This window comes from Pipistrellus kuhlii, unplaced genomic scaffold, assembly GCF_014108245.1.
Source record: "Pipistrellus kuhlii isolate mPipKuh1 unplaced genomic scaffold, mPipKuh1.p scaffold_m20_p_3, whole genome shotgun sequence".
Classification (NCBI taxonomy): Eukaryota; Metazoa; Chordata; class Mammalia; order Chiroptera; family Vespertilionidae; genus Pipistrellus; species Pipistrellus kuhlii.
In genome coordinates, this window is record NW_023425529.1 from 16,676,678 (window position 1) to 16,693,376 (window position 16,699).

Genomic DNA, 16,699 nt, shown 5'->3' on the forward strand with positions numbered 1-16,699 from the left:
TTATCTTGAATGAACTGAATAAATAAGTCCCATCATGACTGAAAATGTTCTGTGATCTAGTATGTTTTCTCTATTCCAGTGGTGCATGTACATTCTTCCCTGGTCTAATGGGTTCTTCTTCCCTGTCCGCATCACAAGAACTTCTTCATAGCTTTCAGGCGAGTATTCTTCCAGGTTTCTTACAAATCCTACTTGCCTCAAAGTTACAAGAAAAACCATTCCAGGCCCATTTGTTTTGGTCATTAACAAGGACAACACAATTTTCTTCCTGATGGTTATTGGGTTCACCCTTATGCCAGAATCTGAAATGAAAAAAAAAAATGAAAAAAAAAAAGTATATGTAATACACACACACACACACACACACACACACACATTGTGTGTGTGTGTTAGGGGACTATGCAAAGAAAATGACCCAAAATGCCCTTAAGTGAGAAATTTAGAGCTGCACTGCCCAACACAAGTGTAGTAGTAGTTTATTAGTATAGAGGTTACATAACACATGGTGCTGAGTAAGCACTTTTACATTGGTGTGCTACACCCAAAATTGAATTCTGCTTGCTACCTTCTTCCCATCTTTGCCTGTTAAGCTCTGCCATCCCAGTCAGTATACTCACTCCATACTCGAGTTAAATGGCATCCTGTCCACCCATTGCCAAAGGCCTTCAGGATTCTCATGTGAAAGTCCCAGGAAATATGAAAATCGTCTATCCAAAAATTGAGTAATAAATTTCTGTATAAAAAAATTATAAATTCTTATAAGTTTATTTGCATTTATCATGTGAGAGATGATAGGAAAAAAGGAAAGAGGTTGAATAGATTACTACTTAAGCAAAAAGGGTTGACACCAGGTGAATCTGTTTTCATATCCTATTGTACCTCTGCTGTTTACTGTGTCATGTTAGAAAATGCTTTAAATCTCACCAAACCCTAGTTTCCTTATCTTCAAAAGAGATAATTCTACTACTTCACTGAGTTATTTTGAAGATTAACTGAGGTCTACTTGCAAACTATTTAGCAAATGTTTAATAGGCTCTGATTATCAGGAACTTTTGTTTTTAAATTTTCCCTCTTTGTTTGCATATTTTATTAAATCCCATTTTATCCAAAGAGTCCGCCTATAGATTGGAAGGCCATGAAGACAGAATTCTCCAGGAAATCCTTGTGATCAACAAAAGGGTAGAATGTGAGTTGTGGTATATATATATATATGGAAATATATTACATGAGAAAATAAATTTCCATTTTTACATTAAGGTTTTCTTATTTAAAATTACAACTATACATCTGAATTATTTTTTCTATGCTTTATCCTATAGCTCTTTTAGTATCAATTAACCATTCATTTAGTCACTTAATCACCAAATAGTTATTAAGACTTAGCCAGAGTGCCTAGCACTGTGTAGGACATTAGCGATACAAAGATGAGTAAGGCATGGCCTCAGCCTTCTACAAAGTGGAAATCATTGGAAGAGATGTAGTATTAAGCAGACAACTGCAGGACACTAAAGTAAGTGCATGATCACACAGTGCACTAAGTACCATAAAATACCTCCGACTTAGAGTAGGGAGCGTGGAGTAGGGAAGATGGTCAGGGTAGTTTTCTCTAGGAAATAATACATGTATGACATCTGGAAAGATCTGAAGAAGTTGGTCACATTAAGAAAATAATGGAGGACCCAGACAGTGTGGTTCAGTGGTTGAGCATCAACCCGTGCATCATGAAGTCACTGGTTCAATTCTCAGTCAGGGCACATGCCCAGGTTGCAGGCTTCATACCTGGTGGTAGCTGTGCAGGAGGCAGTCAGTCAATGTCTCTCTCTCTCTCTCTCTCTCTCTCTCTCTCTCTCTCTCTCTCTCTCTCTCTCCCTCTCCCTCTCCCTCTCTCCCTCTCTCCCCCGCTTTCCTCTTTCTCTAAAATAAATTTAAAAAACAAACAACAACATCAACAACAAAACACACAGAGATCCGAAACCGGTTTGGCTCAGTGGATAGAGCATCAGCCTGCGGACTGAAAAGTCCCAGGTTCGATTCAGGTCAAGGGCATGTACCTTGGTTGCGGGCACATCCCCAGTTGGGGGTATGCAAGAGGCAGCTGATCGATGATTCTCTCTCATCGATGTTTCTAACTCTCTATCCCTCTCTCTTCCTCTCTATATAAAAAAAATCAATAACATTTATTTAAAACACACACACACACACACACACACACACACACACACAGAAAATAAGAGAGGAAGAAAAGGCTTTCCAGGCACATGGAACAGATGAAGCAAAGGCACAGAAACATGGCAGAGCAGAAAAAGTCCTCTCTCTTTGCAAAGAGATTCAAAGCAGCAGAGAAACTGATGGGAGCCACCCCACATACCTGCTCAGCTTCTGTGCTGATGGTGACCAGGTGGGCCCCTAGCCTGGTACAGTTCCTCCCGCTCTCCGCCCATGTCTTGTTGTCATGAAAAGGGAAATAGCAGCTGGACTGGAAGGCTCTCCAGCCAATAGGACAGCAATTCCAGATGTTCCCTCATGAGGATATTGAAATAAAAGTTAGTTACAAGGGAGCATTCATCTATAACAGATTGCATAACTATTCTACTGTCTAGTGTCCAGTTACCATTTATCTAGTGTCCAGTTACCAAGATTACCAAAGTCATTCTGTTTCCCTTTTTAAAAATATTTCTAATTACATTTCAAAATATCTCCTACACAAGAGTATTGAAATCATGTATTGACAATTAGAATATTACAATATATTTTCTTAGAAAGGATGATCATTCTTCAGTATCCCTGCATCTATTTGCATTCCCTTTTAAAGTGTTTTCATAACAGAGTGTTTTACAGGACATTTTATCTAACAGGTGTGAAGAATACACTAAAACTCTCAAGCAGTGTCCCATTCTTCAAAAGGAGACTTTATAAATTCCAGAATAATAAAAGCAATAAAGACGAGAGTCAGAGGGAACAGTCCTTATAATATGTGTGAATCAAAAGATATGGAATTAAATTATACTTTCTCCAGTTATTTGACTGATGACTGTCATGAGAAATATTATAGTTCTATCTCAATTATTGATGCGTACTCTTGTGCCAGATTCTCAGTTACGTTATTTTAATCTCTCCTGGTTGCCTACAGATCTACTTTAAATCCGATTGTGAATTTTAATGGAAGTGGAAATGAGAAAGAAATTCTCTCATGTGTCTCTGCCACCTATACCTTTCAGGTCTGATTTTTCCTCGATGCATGTCAGGTTTATGCGGTGTCCTCCTAACTTGGACACTTCAGTGCTTCTCCTACAGCGTAGAAAGTTGGTATGAGTCACTGCCAAGGAGAAAAAAATGTTCATTTCCTTTTCCTATATAATCACGTAATTTGGAAAATGGGAGCTAACTGCTCTAACCTTTCTCCTTATGCAGTTCCTCTGTTGTAGCTCCAGGTGAATTGGTTGAAAGATATTGTTGAAATTAATATTTTTATTATCATATTAGAGGCCTGGTGCACAAATTCATGCATGGGTGGGGGTGTCCCTCAGCCCAGCCTGTGCCCTCTCCTAATCCAGGACCCCTCGGGAATGTTCAACTGCCAGTTTAGACCCTTCCTTCCCCAGTTGCTGGCTGCCAGCTGGGGCCTTCCTTCATTCAGCACCACCCCCTGGTGGTCAGCACAAGTCATAGCGAATGATAGAACTCCTGGTCAAACTCCCAAGGGGACAATTTGCATATTAAGCTTTTATATACATAGATTGTCCATTTTGTGCTTTTTGGGGGTAGTTTTTCAAACTTTTATGTGCACGTGCTTTTAAGCATATTTTTCTATTAGACTTGGAGTTAGCGTGGCGATTTTTGGTGAACACAGGGTTATTTCTATAGTTTTATGAGCCTGTTGGTACATGATGTGAGACAGGAGACCAATTTCATTTTTAAAACATGGATAATCAATTGTCTCTACACCATTAATTGAATAATAAAACTACCCTTTTTCTATAACCCTGCAATTACCCCTTCTGTTTTATATAAAGAACTTATATATGCAGAATCTGTAACTAAGCTCTCTATTCCTTTCTTCTGGTCTATTTGCCTTTATTTGCACTTATATTACTTTAATTATAATAACTTTATACAAGGTCTTGATATTGGAAAGAACAGGTCTCCCAACTATTCTTTTTAAAGCCAGACTTTTAAAGTCCATCTGAAAGTTGTTGATTTTTTGCTGGTTACTCTTTATTCATACAAAGCAGCCCTTTGCAATCCCACTCCAAAATGAGGGCTGATTTGCTGGTCACCAACTTTCACATGTATAGATAAGGATCTAAATTCTATCTTTCATTTCCTGACACAAGGCAGCAGCATCAAAGAATAGCAGATCTAGTATGTAGATCTGAATTTTAAACCAGAGACCCTGAAGACATGATAGCTTGCTATGTTGAGGAAAATCAAGATAACAAAATGTTTGGCGCAACTTTATAAAATTTGTTTAAGGAACTATTTCAAGGAGAGGTCTACTTTTGCTAACTTACCCAAACAATTTGCAATACAGCAGGCACCAAGAAGTGAGATGAAAACAACAGCAATGACCCAAGAGATTAGCTGGAAATGCTGGCCTCCTTCTACCAGGACATAAAGAAAGATAAATAGGTTACCTGCTTTTCAGCCTCTAGAGCTACGGAAACCAATTCTATCTAGGAACAAGCTAAATATGATGAGAGTATCCAAAAATATTTCAGATGTGGAGGAGAGCTTAACAATTTTCCCTGAATAAACCAATTTCACAGTTTATAAATAAATAAATAACATGTAAACTGTTTTAATAAGAAAGGCTTTTTATAAGGAAGACACAAAATTTGTAAAAATTTGATAATTTGGGTACATAAAAATTAAAACTTCTGCCTGGCTGGAGTGGCTCAATTGGTAGGAACATTGCCCTGTACACTGAAATGCTTCAGGTTTGATTCCCTGGCTAATGTATGCACAGAAGGCAACCAGTTGATGTTTCTCTCTCACATCAATGTTTCTCTCTCGCTCTTTCTCTCTATTCCTTCCTCTCCCTAAGCATGGTTGGTCTCTGGTGAGGATTATAAATAAAAAATTAAAATTAAAAAAAATAAAGCTATGATATCTTTAAAAACATTAAAACTTCTATGTAACAATGTTAAAAGGAATGCCTGGAATAAATTATGTCACGATATTAATATCCAGACTGTATAAAGAACTTTTCAAATTAATTAGAAAACAGCAAAAGTTTGATGAAAATTTAATTTGTTGACATAATAAATGGCCTTTAAACAAATAAAAATAGGCTCAATCAGAGAAATGTAAACTAAAATATCATGGCATGTTTTTTTCACATATCAGAGTTTTTAAAGGAAATTAAAACTATAACATCCTAGGTAAGAAAATAAGTGCTACTGCTGAGCTATAAATTAGAAAGCCATTTAAACAGATAGTAAGCAACATTTATCAATTTTTAAATGCATTATATTTGCCATAACAATTTCATTTTTATTTTTAATTTTGTTTTTAAATTATAGTTTACATTCAGTATTATTTTGTAGTAGCTTCAGGTATACAACATAGTGGTTAGATAATCATATACTTTACAAATCTCATTTTTAGAGATTTGTCCTGTAGAAATAACTAAATTATTTAAATGGAATACTTTGGAAATAGAAAAAACACTGAAACCTAATATTGTATATGTATTGTCAATAGTATATATTTTAAACTATGATGAATTTATATGATAGAATTCTATATGGTAATTAAAATAGTCAAGTTTATCAGAATGTATTGTCATAAAAAAATCTCTAAGACCTATTGTTGCATAAAAAACGTGTTTGTTTTTTTCAGTACCATCATTCATTATGGGTCCATTGAAGTTTGCCAGGGGGTGATAATGAGATAAAGTGAAACATTAATTTTAAAATTACATATTTCTGCATATGCTCTATATATTTCTCAAAATATTATTTAATGTTCTCATAATACAAATCCATTTGTGTCACTTTAGTAAAACATAAAATGGGAAGTTAAAGTATCAGGAACAGCCTTAGTCAGGATGTTTTCTACATCTTTTGTCACTTCCCTTTAAGAGAACCTTCCCATATTACTCTCTTCCCTTCCATCCCATTTTTCTTTTATACTTTACATACCTTAACTCCTCTCTTGGCCCAATTTATGTTTTACAAAAAAGTTTCTATTTCCTAGTGTATTATCAATAAAATCTATTTATAGCCTTTTTCTTCATCAAAGTAATTCTCGTTTTCTCCCACCTTCTCCTCCCCATATCATCATTTTTAGTCTTCACAACTACAACTATCAACTTTATTTTTAAATCTTAGTCATAAATTTATCTGCCTCTTTAAAATTAAAAAAGAGAGAAGTACTCACGCTTATTTTGAGATCCTTCTTGCCCCATTGTGTGTTAACTCTCTTGCTGTCCAGTGTCAGGGAAAAACAGATGTCTCATATTTTTTCCAGGGTATATTCTGTGGGTAAAATAATATATTCAGAAATACTTGAGATTAAACGTCAGTCTTACCATTCCAGTGAGACTATAAAGCTCTCAATGTAAAAGGCTCGACTCAAAAGAAGAAGTCTTTCTAAAAGTGAGTTTCCTTTGTTTCACTCTAGGAGATGGAGTAAAGAAAAAGAGGAACTTGAGAAAGCAACATCCAAAAACAGTAGAAATTTCCATAAGTACCTTGAAATCAGTAATTAATGTATCCTGTGGAATTATTCAACTTATTTTTATTTATCTAAACATAAAAATTAGCAATACCATAACAGAATAATCATTATACCTAATAAAATTTAATGCATCTGACAGACTTGGAACAATTACTGCTGCTGCTAAGGTTCCAGTATAGATGTAAGAAAAAGGGTACTGCACTTTCTGTCTGTTTGTGGCAGCCAGCCTTAAATGCGAGGACACAGTAGAAAAACATGAAGCTATTACAACTCGGAAATTGCCTTGTAAACAGTTGAAGAGCCCGTTTTACTCCAAAGGAGAATCTAAAATACAAGTTAACAAGTGGGGGGGGAAGTTAATAAACATGCTCTCATTTTTCTCTTTTTCTGGATTTTATATTTTCAAGCCAGTTACGTGCTTGAGGTAAGCTCTGCCCGAGAAAGTCCTCTATAGTTAGTATGTTGTGTGCAAAATGGTAAAAGACAATGTGACCAATGATTAAAAGCTTTTAATGCACACAGTGTATTTAGATTGTATGTAAAGACAAAAAAAAAAAAAAAAAAAAAAAAACCTTTGTTTTGGTGTTGAGAAAGAGGTGGTGGAGCTATTGATTAAATTCCAAAATTTTCATAGATGAGAGAAAATGGTATTGTTACTACAAAGGAAATGAAAGTGTGACGTCCTGTGATAAAGTCACCATCACGGTCCCTGACTTAAATAGCCCGGCCAGCGTGGCTCAATGGTTGAGCATCAACCTATGATCCAGGAGGTCACGGATCGATTCCGAGTCAGGGCATATGCCAGGGTTGCAGGTTCGATCCCCAGCGTGGGGCAAGCAGGAGGAATCCAATCAATGATTCTCTTTCATTATTGATGCTTCTCTCTCTTTCTCTTCCTTTCCCTTCCTCCCTGAAATCAATAAAAATTTATATTTTTAAAAGTAGACTATTAATAAAATACACTAATGTCACAGTGAAGAATGAAAATAATATCATGTTCTGGTTCAAATTAGTGAGACGGGAAGCTCCTGAACTCACCTCCCACAGACACATCAAATCTACAGCTACACATGGAACAGTTCTGTCTGGAATAAATCGAAGCATACCACTACAGAAAATCATAAGAACATGAGTAAAGAGTGCAAGAGAAAAAAAATTATAAAACAATCAGAAAACAATAAATATGACAATAGCAAATTTGTACCTATCGATAACTACATTAAATAAAATGGATTAAATTCTCCATTTAAAAAATTAGAAAGGTTAAAGGAATTAAAATAAATAAATAAATAAATAAATAAATAAATAAATAAATAAATAAAAAAGACCAAACTACGTGTTGCCTATGAGACCCAGTTCAGCTTCAAGGGATGGAAATATATTTCATGAAAATAGACACCATAATAGAGATAAAATAAAAATAAATAAATGAACAACTCTAGTAATGGAGATGTCTTACAGACAAGTGAGAATCACATCTTAATTGTGCTTTGCCTGTTGCTTAAAAATGTTTTTCATATATTCACTCAATTGTTCAATCATTTATTCATTCATGCTTGAATTCAACAGGTGTCACTCCACACCCAGGGTGTCCTCAGTGTCCTAGTGCACCCTAGTGTCCCTTAGAGGAGGTCATAGTAAATAAAATATGAGTTATTCTCTTACAGACTCCATTTCCACATGATTCTTCTGGTTACTCAAGCAGGAGACGTCAAGTGAAGTATTATTAGATAACATACAATCCACACTTCTAACTTAAATACAAGTGGGGGACAGCTCAGCAAGATATCACTTACCTAAAGCATGGGCCAAGAGCGTTTCATTCCTTTTTGACACCACAGTCTCTCTTGTGAAGATCAGGTGCTTGTTCTAGGACCAGGATTGAAAGCAGTGGGGCCCAACATGAGAGGTACAAGACAACCCTTCTGGGGCACAGGAAGAAAATATTTTCATGTATCATTATATTGTATCTTTTATTGGTAATATGTTTTACATAAGATGTATAATGTTAGTATTATATACATTAGTATACATGTATACTCTATGAATCAATAAGTACACATATGTTATGTGCTAAAAAATAACAAAAATAAGTGAACAAATATATTATTTATAGAGTTGCAAAAGCAACCAATAAATTAATAACCAATGTAACATAATCAGGCCAACTCAGAAACTAAGCAAAATTGAGTTTATAAGAGGTTGACATTGGTCATTACAACTGGAAGAGGCTGAAGAAAAAAGTGGCTAGCCAGCATGCTTTGTAGACTAATTCTTAACAAGATAATCTGATAGGTTGTGTCTGATTCATTATCCAGATCCCTTGTTGGATCTGTACTCTTGGTCCCCTCCCCCCCTCCCACTCCTACCCTGATACCTCTTGGTAAAAATAATAATAATAATAATAATAATAATAATAATAATACAAGTAACCTAACCATACACCTTGGAGCATTATGAAAAATATACCTCTAAAAAAGCAATAATAGTTCATATGTTTTGGTATGCCAGGCACTGTTCTAAGCACTGAACACAAATTGCTTAATCTTCACAAATTGCAAATAACATATACAAGTCTTTTTTGAAAAGCTAAAAACTTGTCTGAGCTCCCTCAGAGAATACTAGACTTGGAATTCCAATATAAGTAACATGGCACTCAAACCCATACTGTTGTTAACCACTACATTATAGTCCTCTGAGAAAAGGACATTTTATTAGATAAAATGCCACTGATAAAACAAACACTAGCTTGCAGATAAATTAAAAAATAGAGATGAACAGTAAATAACACATCTAGTATAGAAATCATAGCTAGACTACACTTTAAAAAAAATTTATGCAAGAGACAGAGAAAGGTAAGTTGTACACCAACTCCAGTGATGATGAAAGCAGCAAGTCCACAAGATGACACCACAGCAACAAACCAATGACTCAGCGGGGACTTACAGCTTCCTCTTTGGTGGAGCAAGTACATAATACTAATCTGGAGTAATATGCTTCTCTGAGAGCAGGCAGGCCAGAGTAAATCAGGAACTAGAAGCCAGACTACAGTCAAAGACATTCAACAGAGAACTTTTTTCAAGTACTATAGACAGCATCCATACTTCAGGCCACTGGCTGGGTTTATATATAGAAGACAGAGTGGTCCTAAAGGGCCATGAAAATATTTTTTTTTGGCGGGGGGGGGGGGGGAAGGGAGAGAAAGACTAAAATTTTTTCAAATTAGATGAAAACTATAAACACACATATTAAGTAAGTTTAATACACTCAAAACAGGATGAACATCAACATACACACAATCAAGGTATATCATGCTAGTAATCAAGTTGCTTCAAAAAATAGTGATAAAATCTTAAAAGCAGCCAAAGAAAAAAAATACATTATATACAGAGGAATATAGTAAAGAAATATGATGGACTAATCAATAGAAATTGGCAGGTTTTATAAAGATGTACATAGATTTTTCCATTTGACTCAGTAATTTCACTTCAAAGAATTTACTCATGATAAATGAAAACATATGCTCAAAAAAACATTGCATATAAACATCCATAACAGACTTATACATAGTAGGTGAGCTCTGGAAGCAACCAAATGTCCATCAAGAGATAAACTGTGCCGAAACCGGTTTGGCTCAATGGATAGAATGTCAGCTTGGAGACTGAAGGATCCTGGGTTCCATTCTGGTCAAGGGCACGTACCTTGGTTGTGGGCATGCCCCCAGTAGGGGGTGTGCAAGAGGCAGCTGATCGATGACTCTCTCTCATCGATGTTTCTAACTCTCTATCCCTCTCTCTTCCTCTCTGTACAAAATCAATAAAATATATATTTTTTTAAAAAAGAGATAAATTGTATTACATTCACACAGAGGAATACTACTCATCAATAAAAATGAACTTGTTAACAGCTAAACAAACAGCAGAAGGTTATCAGCAACCTCAGTACTTGAGCTCTGAGCTAAGAAATAATCGAGAGACATGACTCAAATACAAGCAAAAGTTTATTTGGAAAGTAACAGAAGTACAAGAAGTGAAAAAAAAAAAGAAAAAAAGTGAGCCAGGTTGGGTGCATGGGCTCAGGAAATAAGTTACAGAGGCAAAAAGTGGTCTTTAGAACTAAGGAGAAAGAAAGGCAAAGGTAATGTGCCTGGGAGAAGAACATGGGAGGAAAATGCATGGGCATGCTCTAGAGAGAAAAAGCACATCTGAGAAGGGGGTGGGGAAAGATACAGGCATGGGAGAGAGAGAGAAATGGGTCGTCCAACCCAAAGTTTTTTATTTGCTCTCTAAAAGCAGAGATCTGAGAGATGCAAATCAAAACGACAATGCGGTACCATCTCACACCTGTCAGAATGGCCAACATCAATAAATCAACAAACGACAAGTGCTGGCAAGAATGCGGAGAAAAAGGAACCTTCGTGCACTGCTGGTGGGAATGCAGACTGATTCAACCACTGTGGAGAACAGTGTGGCGTTTCTTCAAAAAACTGAAAATGGAACTCCCATTTGATCCAATAATCCCACTCCTAGGAATATATCCTAAGAAACTAGAAACACAAATCAAAAAGGATATATGCACCCCTATGTTCATAGCAGCATAATTTACAATAGCTAGGATTGGAAACAGCCTAGGTGCCCGTCAGCAGATGATTGGATCAAAAAACTTTGGTACATCTACACAATGGAATACTATGCTGCCATAAAAAAAGGAAATCTTATCATTTGCAGAAACCTGGATGAAATTGGAGAACATTATGCTGAGTGAAATAAGCCAGTCAATGATCTCACTCATTTGTGGATAATAAAGAACATTATAAACTGATGAACCAAAAGATAGATACAGAGACAGTAAAGCAACAAACAAGACTGTCAAATTACAGTGGGGAGGGTGGGGAGATATGGGGGAGATAAGAGATCAATCGAAAGACTTGTATGCATGCATATAAGCATAACCAATGGACGCAAAAATCTGGGGAGGGAGGGCATGTGGGGGGGGGGGGGAAGATATGTACGCATATAATACCTTAATAAAAAAAAATGAAAGAAAAAAAAATAAAACTAGAGATCTTAGGGTAGATCCCAGGGAACACTTTAATGAAATATTATTTCCCTAAGTTCTCTGTTTTCTCCCTTTTGCTTATAAATTGTTGTAAGCAGATAATTGGCATTAAAGATGTCATTCATGAAACCTATAAATGTGCTATGCTGAGGCAAAGTGGAATTAAAGTTGCAGATGGAATTAAGGTTATAAAAAGATGGCCTGAAAATAGGGAGAGTATCCTAGGCTAGAGGCCTGGTGCACGAATTCATGCATGGTTGTGGTTCCTCGGCCTGGCTGGCGATGGGGGCATCAGGGCTGTCTCACCCAGTCTGATCTGTGCAGATGTGGGCCAGCTGGCTGGGAGGGAATGCGAGAGGGCTCCAGGATGTGTCCGGCCCTCTTGCCCAGTCCTGATCGGCTGGACCCCAGCAGCAAGCTAACCTACTGGTCAGAGTGTCTGCTCCCTGGTGGTCAGTGCACATCATTGTGACTGGTGAGCAGTCGACCGAATGGTCAGACACTTAGTATATCACACTTTTATGATATAGGATTATCTGGCTGAGCCCAATTTAATTACAAAGATCCTTAAAAGTGTAGGTGAGGTAGAAGAGACAGGTTGAGTAAAGTGATGTGAGAAGAACTCATGCTTCCATTGTTGGCTTTGAAGATGGAAGAGACAGGCCAATCTAGGAAGCCAGTAGAAGCTGGGGGTGGGTGGGTGGGCAGGGTTGAGGGAGGGAGAAGGGGGGGAGGGGAGGATTTTCCTCTAGAGCTTCCAAAAGAGAGCACAGCCCTGATGACACCTTGATTTTCACCCAGTGACATGCAGACTTTTGATCTACAGAAATGCAAGGTAATAAAATGCTGTTGTTCTATACCACTAACTTGTTAAGGCAGCAATAGAAAGCTGACACATAATCTAATCACTGTTTCAAACAGCAGCAGCTAACCTTAGACCTTTTGTGCTGCCTAAAGTCCAGCCAGTTGGCAACTTCATTACTCTTTTGTTGGCTAACAGCTGGAGGACGCATTGTATCACACGCTGGGTCTAATCAGTGAGTAGGTGCTTGGGATCACTGTGAGGAACAGCTTTTCAGTTGGGTGAAAAATGCTCTTAAGGTATAATTTTCAAAAAGGTAGAATTGATAACTCTCATGCAAATATAGAATGAACTTGTGTCAAAGGTTTTATATAACTCAATTCATGAAAAAAAACAGATATTGAAATCAGTTCAAAGTGCTTGAGAAATTGGGTGTTTACATGCAATTTAATAAGAGAATGTTAGAGAAGACTGCTGGTTTGGATCCAAAATTGAATGAACTGTACCCTTAAGAATTATCTTTTCCTCTATGGAACAGAGACAATTTGCACTTATGATTAATTCTCTGCTTCTTCAGAATTGTAAAGTATCCAGTCAATTGGAAGTCAGTAAAAGGCTCAATCAAGTCCAGTGGTAAGCTCTAGGTTTCACTTCTAACTTTTAGATTTTTTTTTTTTACAACTATAAATCTGAGTAAAGAAACTGTTAAGACTTGTCAGACTCAGGGAGACTAACTCTCCCCATCAGAGCACTCTCTCTGAGCTTTCCTTCCTTTTTATAATATATTTTTAATGATTTCGGAGAGGAAATGAGAAACATGGGGTGGGGGGGGGGGTGGGGGGGAGGATCCAAAAATTCCAAAAAGCAGTTAGGCCTGGGAGCTTCTATTATCATTTTAATAGGGGCAATAATTTTGTGGGAAAGTGCTAAGACAAAGAAAAGAGGGATTTGGGCTTCTAGGTGCAGTAAGTTGTGCGAAGGTAAATATATGGGGAAAATAAGAATTACCTTAGGATGGTTTATTTGTGCAGACCCGATTAAGTGCCATCTTCTCCTTATTGTCTCCTGAGAATCAGTTGTTCCTGGTATGAGGAAGGGACTGGGGACACCTTTACAAAGGGACATTGATGCCCTGATTTTAGGTAGACAGGGGGAGGCAGAGAGCTTTTCTTGTATCTGCTGTTTCTCAGTTGCCTTCAGCTCAATATGATCTGTATGCCAATGTGGCACGTTTTGGATTAGCATATTCCTATACCCTTCAAATGTACCACTCAGAAAACCTAAATTCATATACCTGAATCTGTTATGCTCTGCACAAACATAACACCCTTTTGAGAATTAGTAAATATCTCCCATGATTTAATTATTCCCTTTGTTCAAGGTATTGTGCTAGGATTTGTAAACATACTAAGATAAACAAAAATATTCACTCCTGCCCTGGTTGATATGGTTCAGTTGGTTGGAGCATTTTTCTGTACACCAAAAGATAGTGAGTTCAATTCCAGGCCAGGGCACATTCCTGGGTTTTGGCTTTGATGCCTGGTTGAGGTGTGTGTGGTAGGCAGCCAGTCCATGTTCTCTCTCTCTCTCTACCCCCGCCCACACCACTCACATTTGGCTCTCTAAAAAAATTTAAAAATCAATAAAATGGAAAAAAATGTTCACTCCTTTCAAGTAACTTAATATAATTAGAAAACAAAGTCAAATATATATATATTGTTTAATGTGACCAACACCACAAACTTTGAGATCTGGTTTTGGATCTTGACTATGCTACTTATTTACTAATTCTGCCATTTACATAACTTCTGTAAATCTCATTCTTCTTATCTGTAAAATGAAGGGCCTACCTACCTTTTCAGGGTTGTTCTGAGAATTAAGTGAATGCTACCCAGAATTCATTTAGTCCATTGATTGTCCTTGGAAAGCATTCAATATAATTGATTGTTGATATTAACAACTAAAGATGGTGATAAGAGCTCTATAAAAAGAACATATTTACTCAAGAATGTCCATATCTCCATCTGGTCAGCAAAAGAGAGAAAAAGAGGGGGGAAAAGAAAAAGAGAAAAATAATGTTTGAAGTAGGATTTGGTCAGAATATGAAGGAATCAGAGGGACAATCTTTAAGAATCTTATCTCTTGATCAAACTGGCCAAATGACAACTTCAATAGATATCTACATTAACTAATTATGCTAGGTGATTTTTACTTGTTATCCATTTAATTTCACATCGATCCTGAGAGGCCATCGATACAGTATCTCATCTAGGTTTGGGGGTTATTAGTGAGCCTGTATTCAAGCTCTGTCTCTGATTGTTTCCTGGAAGGCCTTTGGGAGGAGCCAGATCCACAGAAGAACCACTGTTCATAGGCAGCACCTTCCCCACTGACTGACCATCCTTGTCCCTTGGCCACCATGGAGAAAGCATGTCAGTGGTTTCTTAGGGTGTAGGCCTCTGAGGTTCTTTGTGTCAAAAGGTGAAATGTGGGATGAACCCACAAAAGCTCCCCTAATTTCAATTTTTAACTATGAATAAGTGTAATATTATTTGTGCACCATGATATTGTAATTACAAAATAAAATAATTGTTGAAACCGGTTTGTCTCAGTGAGTAGAGCATCAGCCTGCAGACTGAAAGGTCCCAGGTTTGATTCCAGTCAAGGGCATGTACCTTGGTTGCAGGCACATCCCCAGTAGGGGATGTGCAAGAGGCAGCTGATTGATGATTCTCATTGATGTTTCTGACTCTCTTTTTCTTTGTAAAAAAAATCAATAAAATATATTTTTAAATAAATAAATTAATTAATTAAATAATTAATTGGAAAAGGCTATAAAACAAAAGTTCTAAAAAAGAAAATTAAAATTTATTGAAAATTTTATCTGAGAGTAACCCATTGAAATAAGACACTTTTCAGGAGCAAATATTCAATACATGAATTTTTTGGTACGTATTGTTTTTGACATTGGGCTAGGCAGTGTAAGAGGTACAGAAGAACTCTAAAACATTGACCCTGTTCTCAAAAAGCTTATAGTATGGTAGGGTACATGGAAGTTACTGATGTAAGTTGAAGCAGCCAATCAACACATACAAATTTTTCTTTACTAAAAGTATTAGAACCAGATGACACATCTCTGGGTTATAAGTGGAAGAAGGAAATTCCTTATTGGGCTAAGTAATTTTACATGTGATGTCTTATTTAATCCTTTCAAGAATTCACTGAATTAAGAATTACTTTCTCCACTTTTTAAAAAATATATTTTATTGATTTTTTTTACAGAGAGGAAGGGAGAGGGATAGAGAGCCAGAAACGTCGATGAGAGAGAATCATTGACCAGCCGCCTCCTGCACACCCCCCACCGGGGATGTGCCCGCAACCAATGTACATGCCCTTGACCAGAATTGAACCCAGGACCTTTCAGTCCGCAGGCCGACGCTCTATCTACTGAGCCAAACCGGTTCCAGCAACTTTCTCCAATTTTTTAAATGAGGTTACTAAAACCAATATGCAAAATGACTTCTCCATGATAACATAAATAGAAGTACGGGGCCAAAACCCTAATATCCAATTCTAAATCTCTTACTGTTTTTACCATGTTGAGGAAGGCTTTAAGATTGATCACAAAAGTTCCAGATCTTTCTCCTTCCATGCATATGGTAGGACTATCCTTCCCTGCCCACTTGAAGTCATGTATGGCGATGTGACTTGCTCCTGCAAGTGAAATATGAGTGGATATGATATGCATCACTTCTGGGCAGAAAGCCTGAAGAGCCAGTGCACAGGATTCACTCTGTCCTCACTTTTCTTCTGCCACAGTCTAGAGCAGCATTCGCCATAGCGGCTGTTCAATCGCTCAGTTACTGGAATGAAGAACATAGGCACTAGCCAACCCTCAGTGGACTCGTAGAATGAGGAATGTTTTTACTTTAAGGGCTAAGTTTTAAGGTTGTTCATTTTGATAACTTAACCTAACCAATCCTTACTCTGCTACTAAAACAAAGGTGCTATTCTCATTAAATTCCTAAAATATGTAACTTTCCCTGAAGGACCAGTCAGCAGATGATGAATAAATTTGGTGGAAACCAAAAGTCTGGGACGATATGTTCTTATTTTTTCTACAATAACTTGAAATTCAGATTACTGTATCTGTTTAAT

At 37.0% G+C, this 16,699-nt stretch overlaps 1 protein-coding gene across 3 annotated transcripts; it reads right to left on the bottom strand.

The window, feature by feature from the left end:
• Positions 1 to 6,619, bottom strand: CLEC4D (C-type lectin domain family 4 member D). Of its 3 annotated transcripts, none has more exons than XM_036458377.2 (6): positions 6,382 to 6,618; positions 4,512 to 4,598; positions 3,212 to 3,316; positions 2,369 to 2,520; positions 618 to 733; positions 1 to 302 (listed from the first exon to the last, which is right to left on the bottom strand). In XM_036458377.2, the coding sequence occupies exons 1-6, from the start codon at positions 6,407 to 6,409 to the stop codon at positions 155 to 157; spliced, it is 636 nt and encodes a 211-aa protein (XP_036314270.1). In that variant the 5' UTR covers positions 6,410 to 6,618; the 3' UTR covers positions 1 to 154. The 3 variants fall into 3 exon arrangements, with proteins under 3 accessions (XP_036314270.1, XP_036314269.1, XP_036314271.1); XM_036458376.2 differs by having other exon boundaries at positions 4,512 to 4,601; positions 6,382 to 6,617; XM_036458378.2 differs by lacking the exon at positions 3,212 to 3,316 and having other exon boundaries at positions 4,512 to 4,601; positions 6,382 to 6,619.
• Positions 6,620 to 16,699: the final 10,080 nt, after the last annotated feature.

Excerpts from the sequence above, each read along its gene's own strand:
- CLEC4D (XM_036458376.2), bottom strand. The coding sequence starts at position 6,409 with ATGGGGCAAGAAGGATCTCAAAATAAGC. Across the intron at positions 3,317-4,511 it reads CTGTATTGCAAATTGTTTGG|TGACTCATACCAACTTTCTA; the intron begins GTAAGTTAGCAA and ends TCTCCTTGGCAG. Across the intron at positions 2,521-3,211 it reads GGAAAAATCAGACCTGAAAG|GGAACATCTGGAATTGCTGT; the intron begins GTATAGGTGGCA and ends TATCCTCATGAG.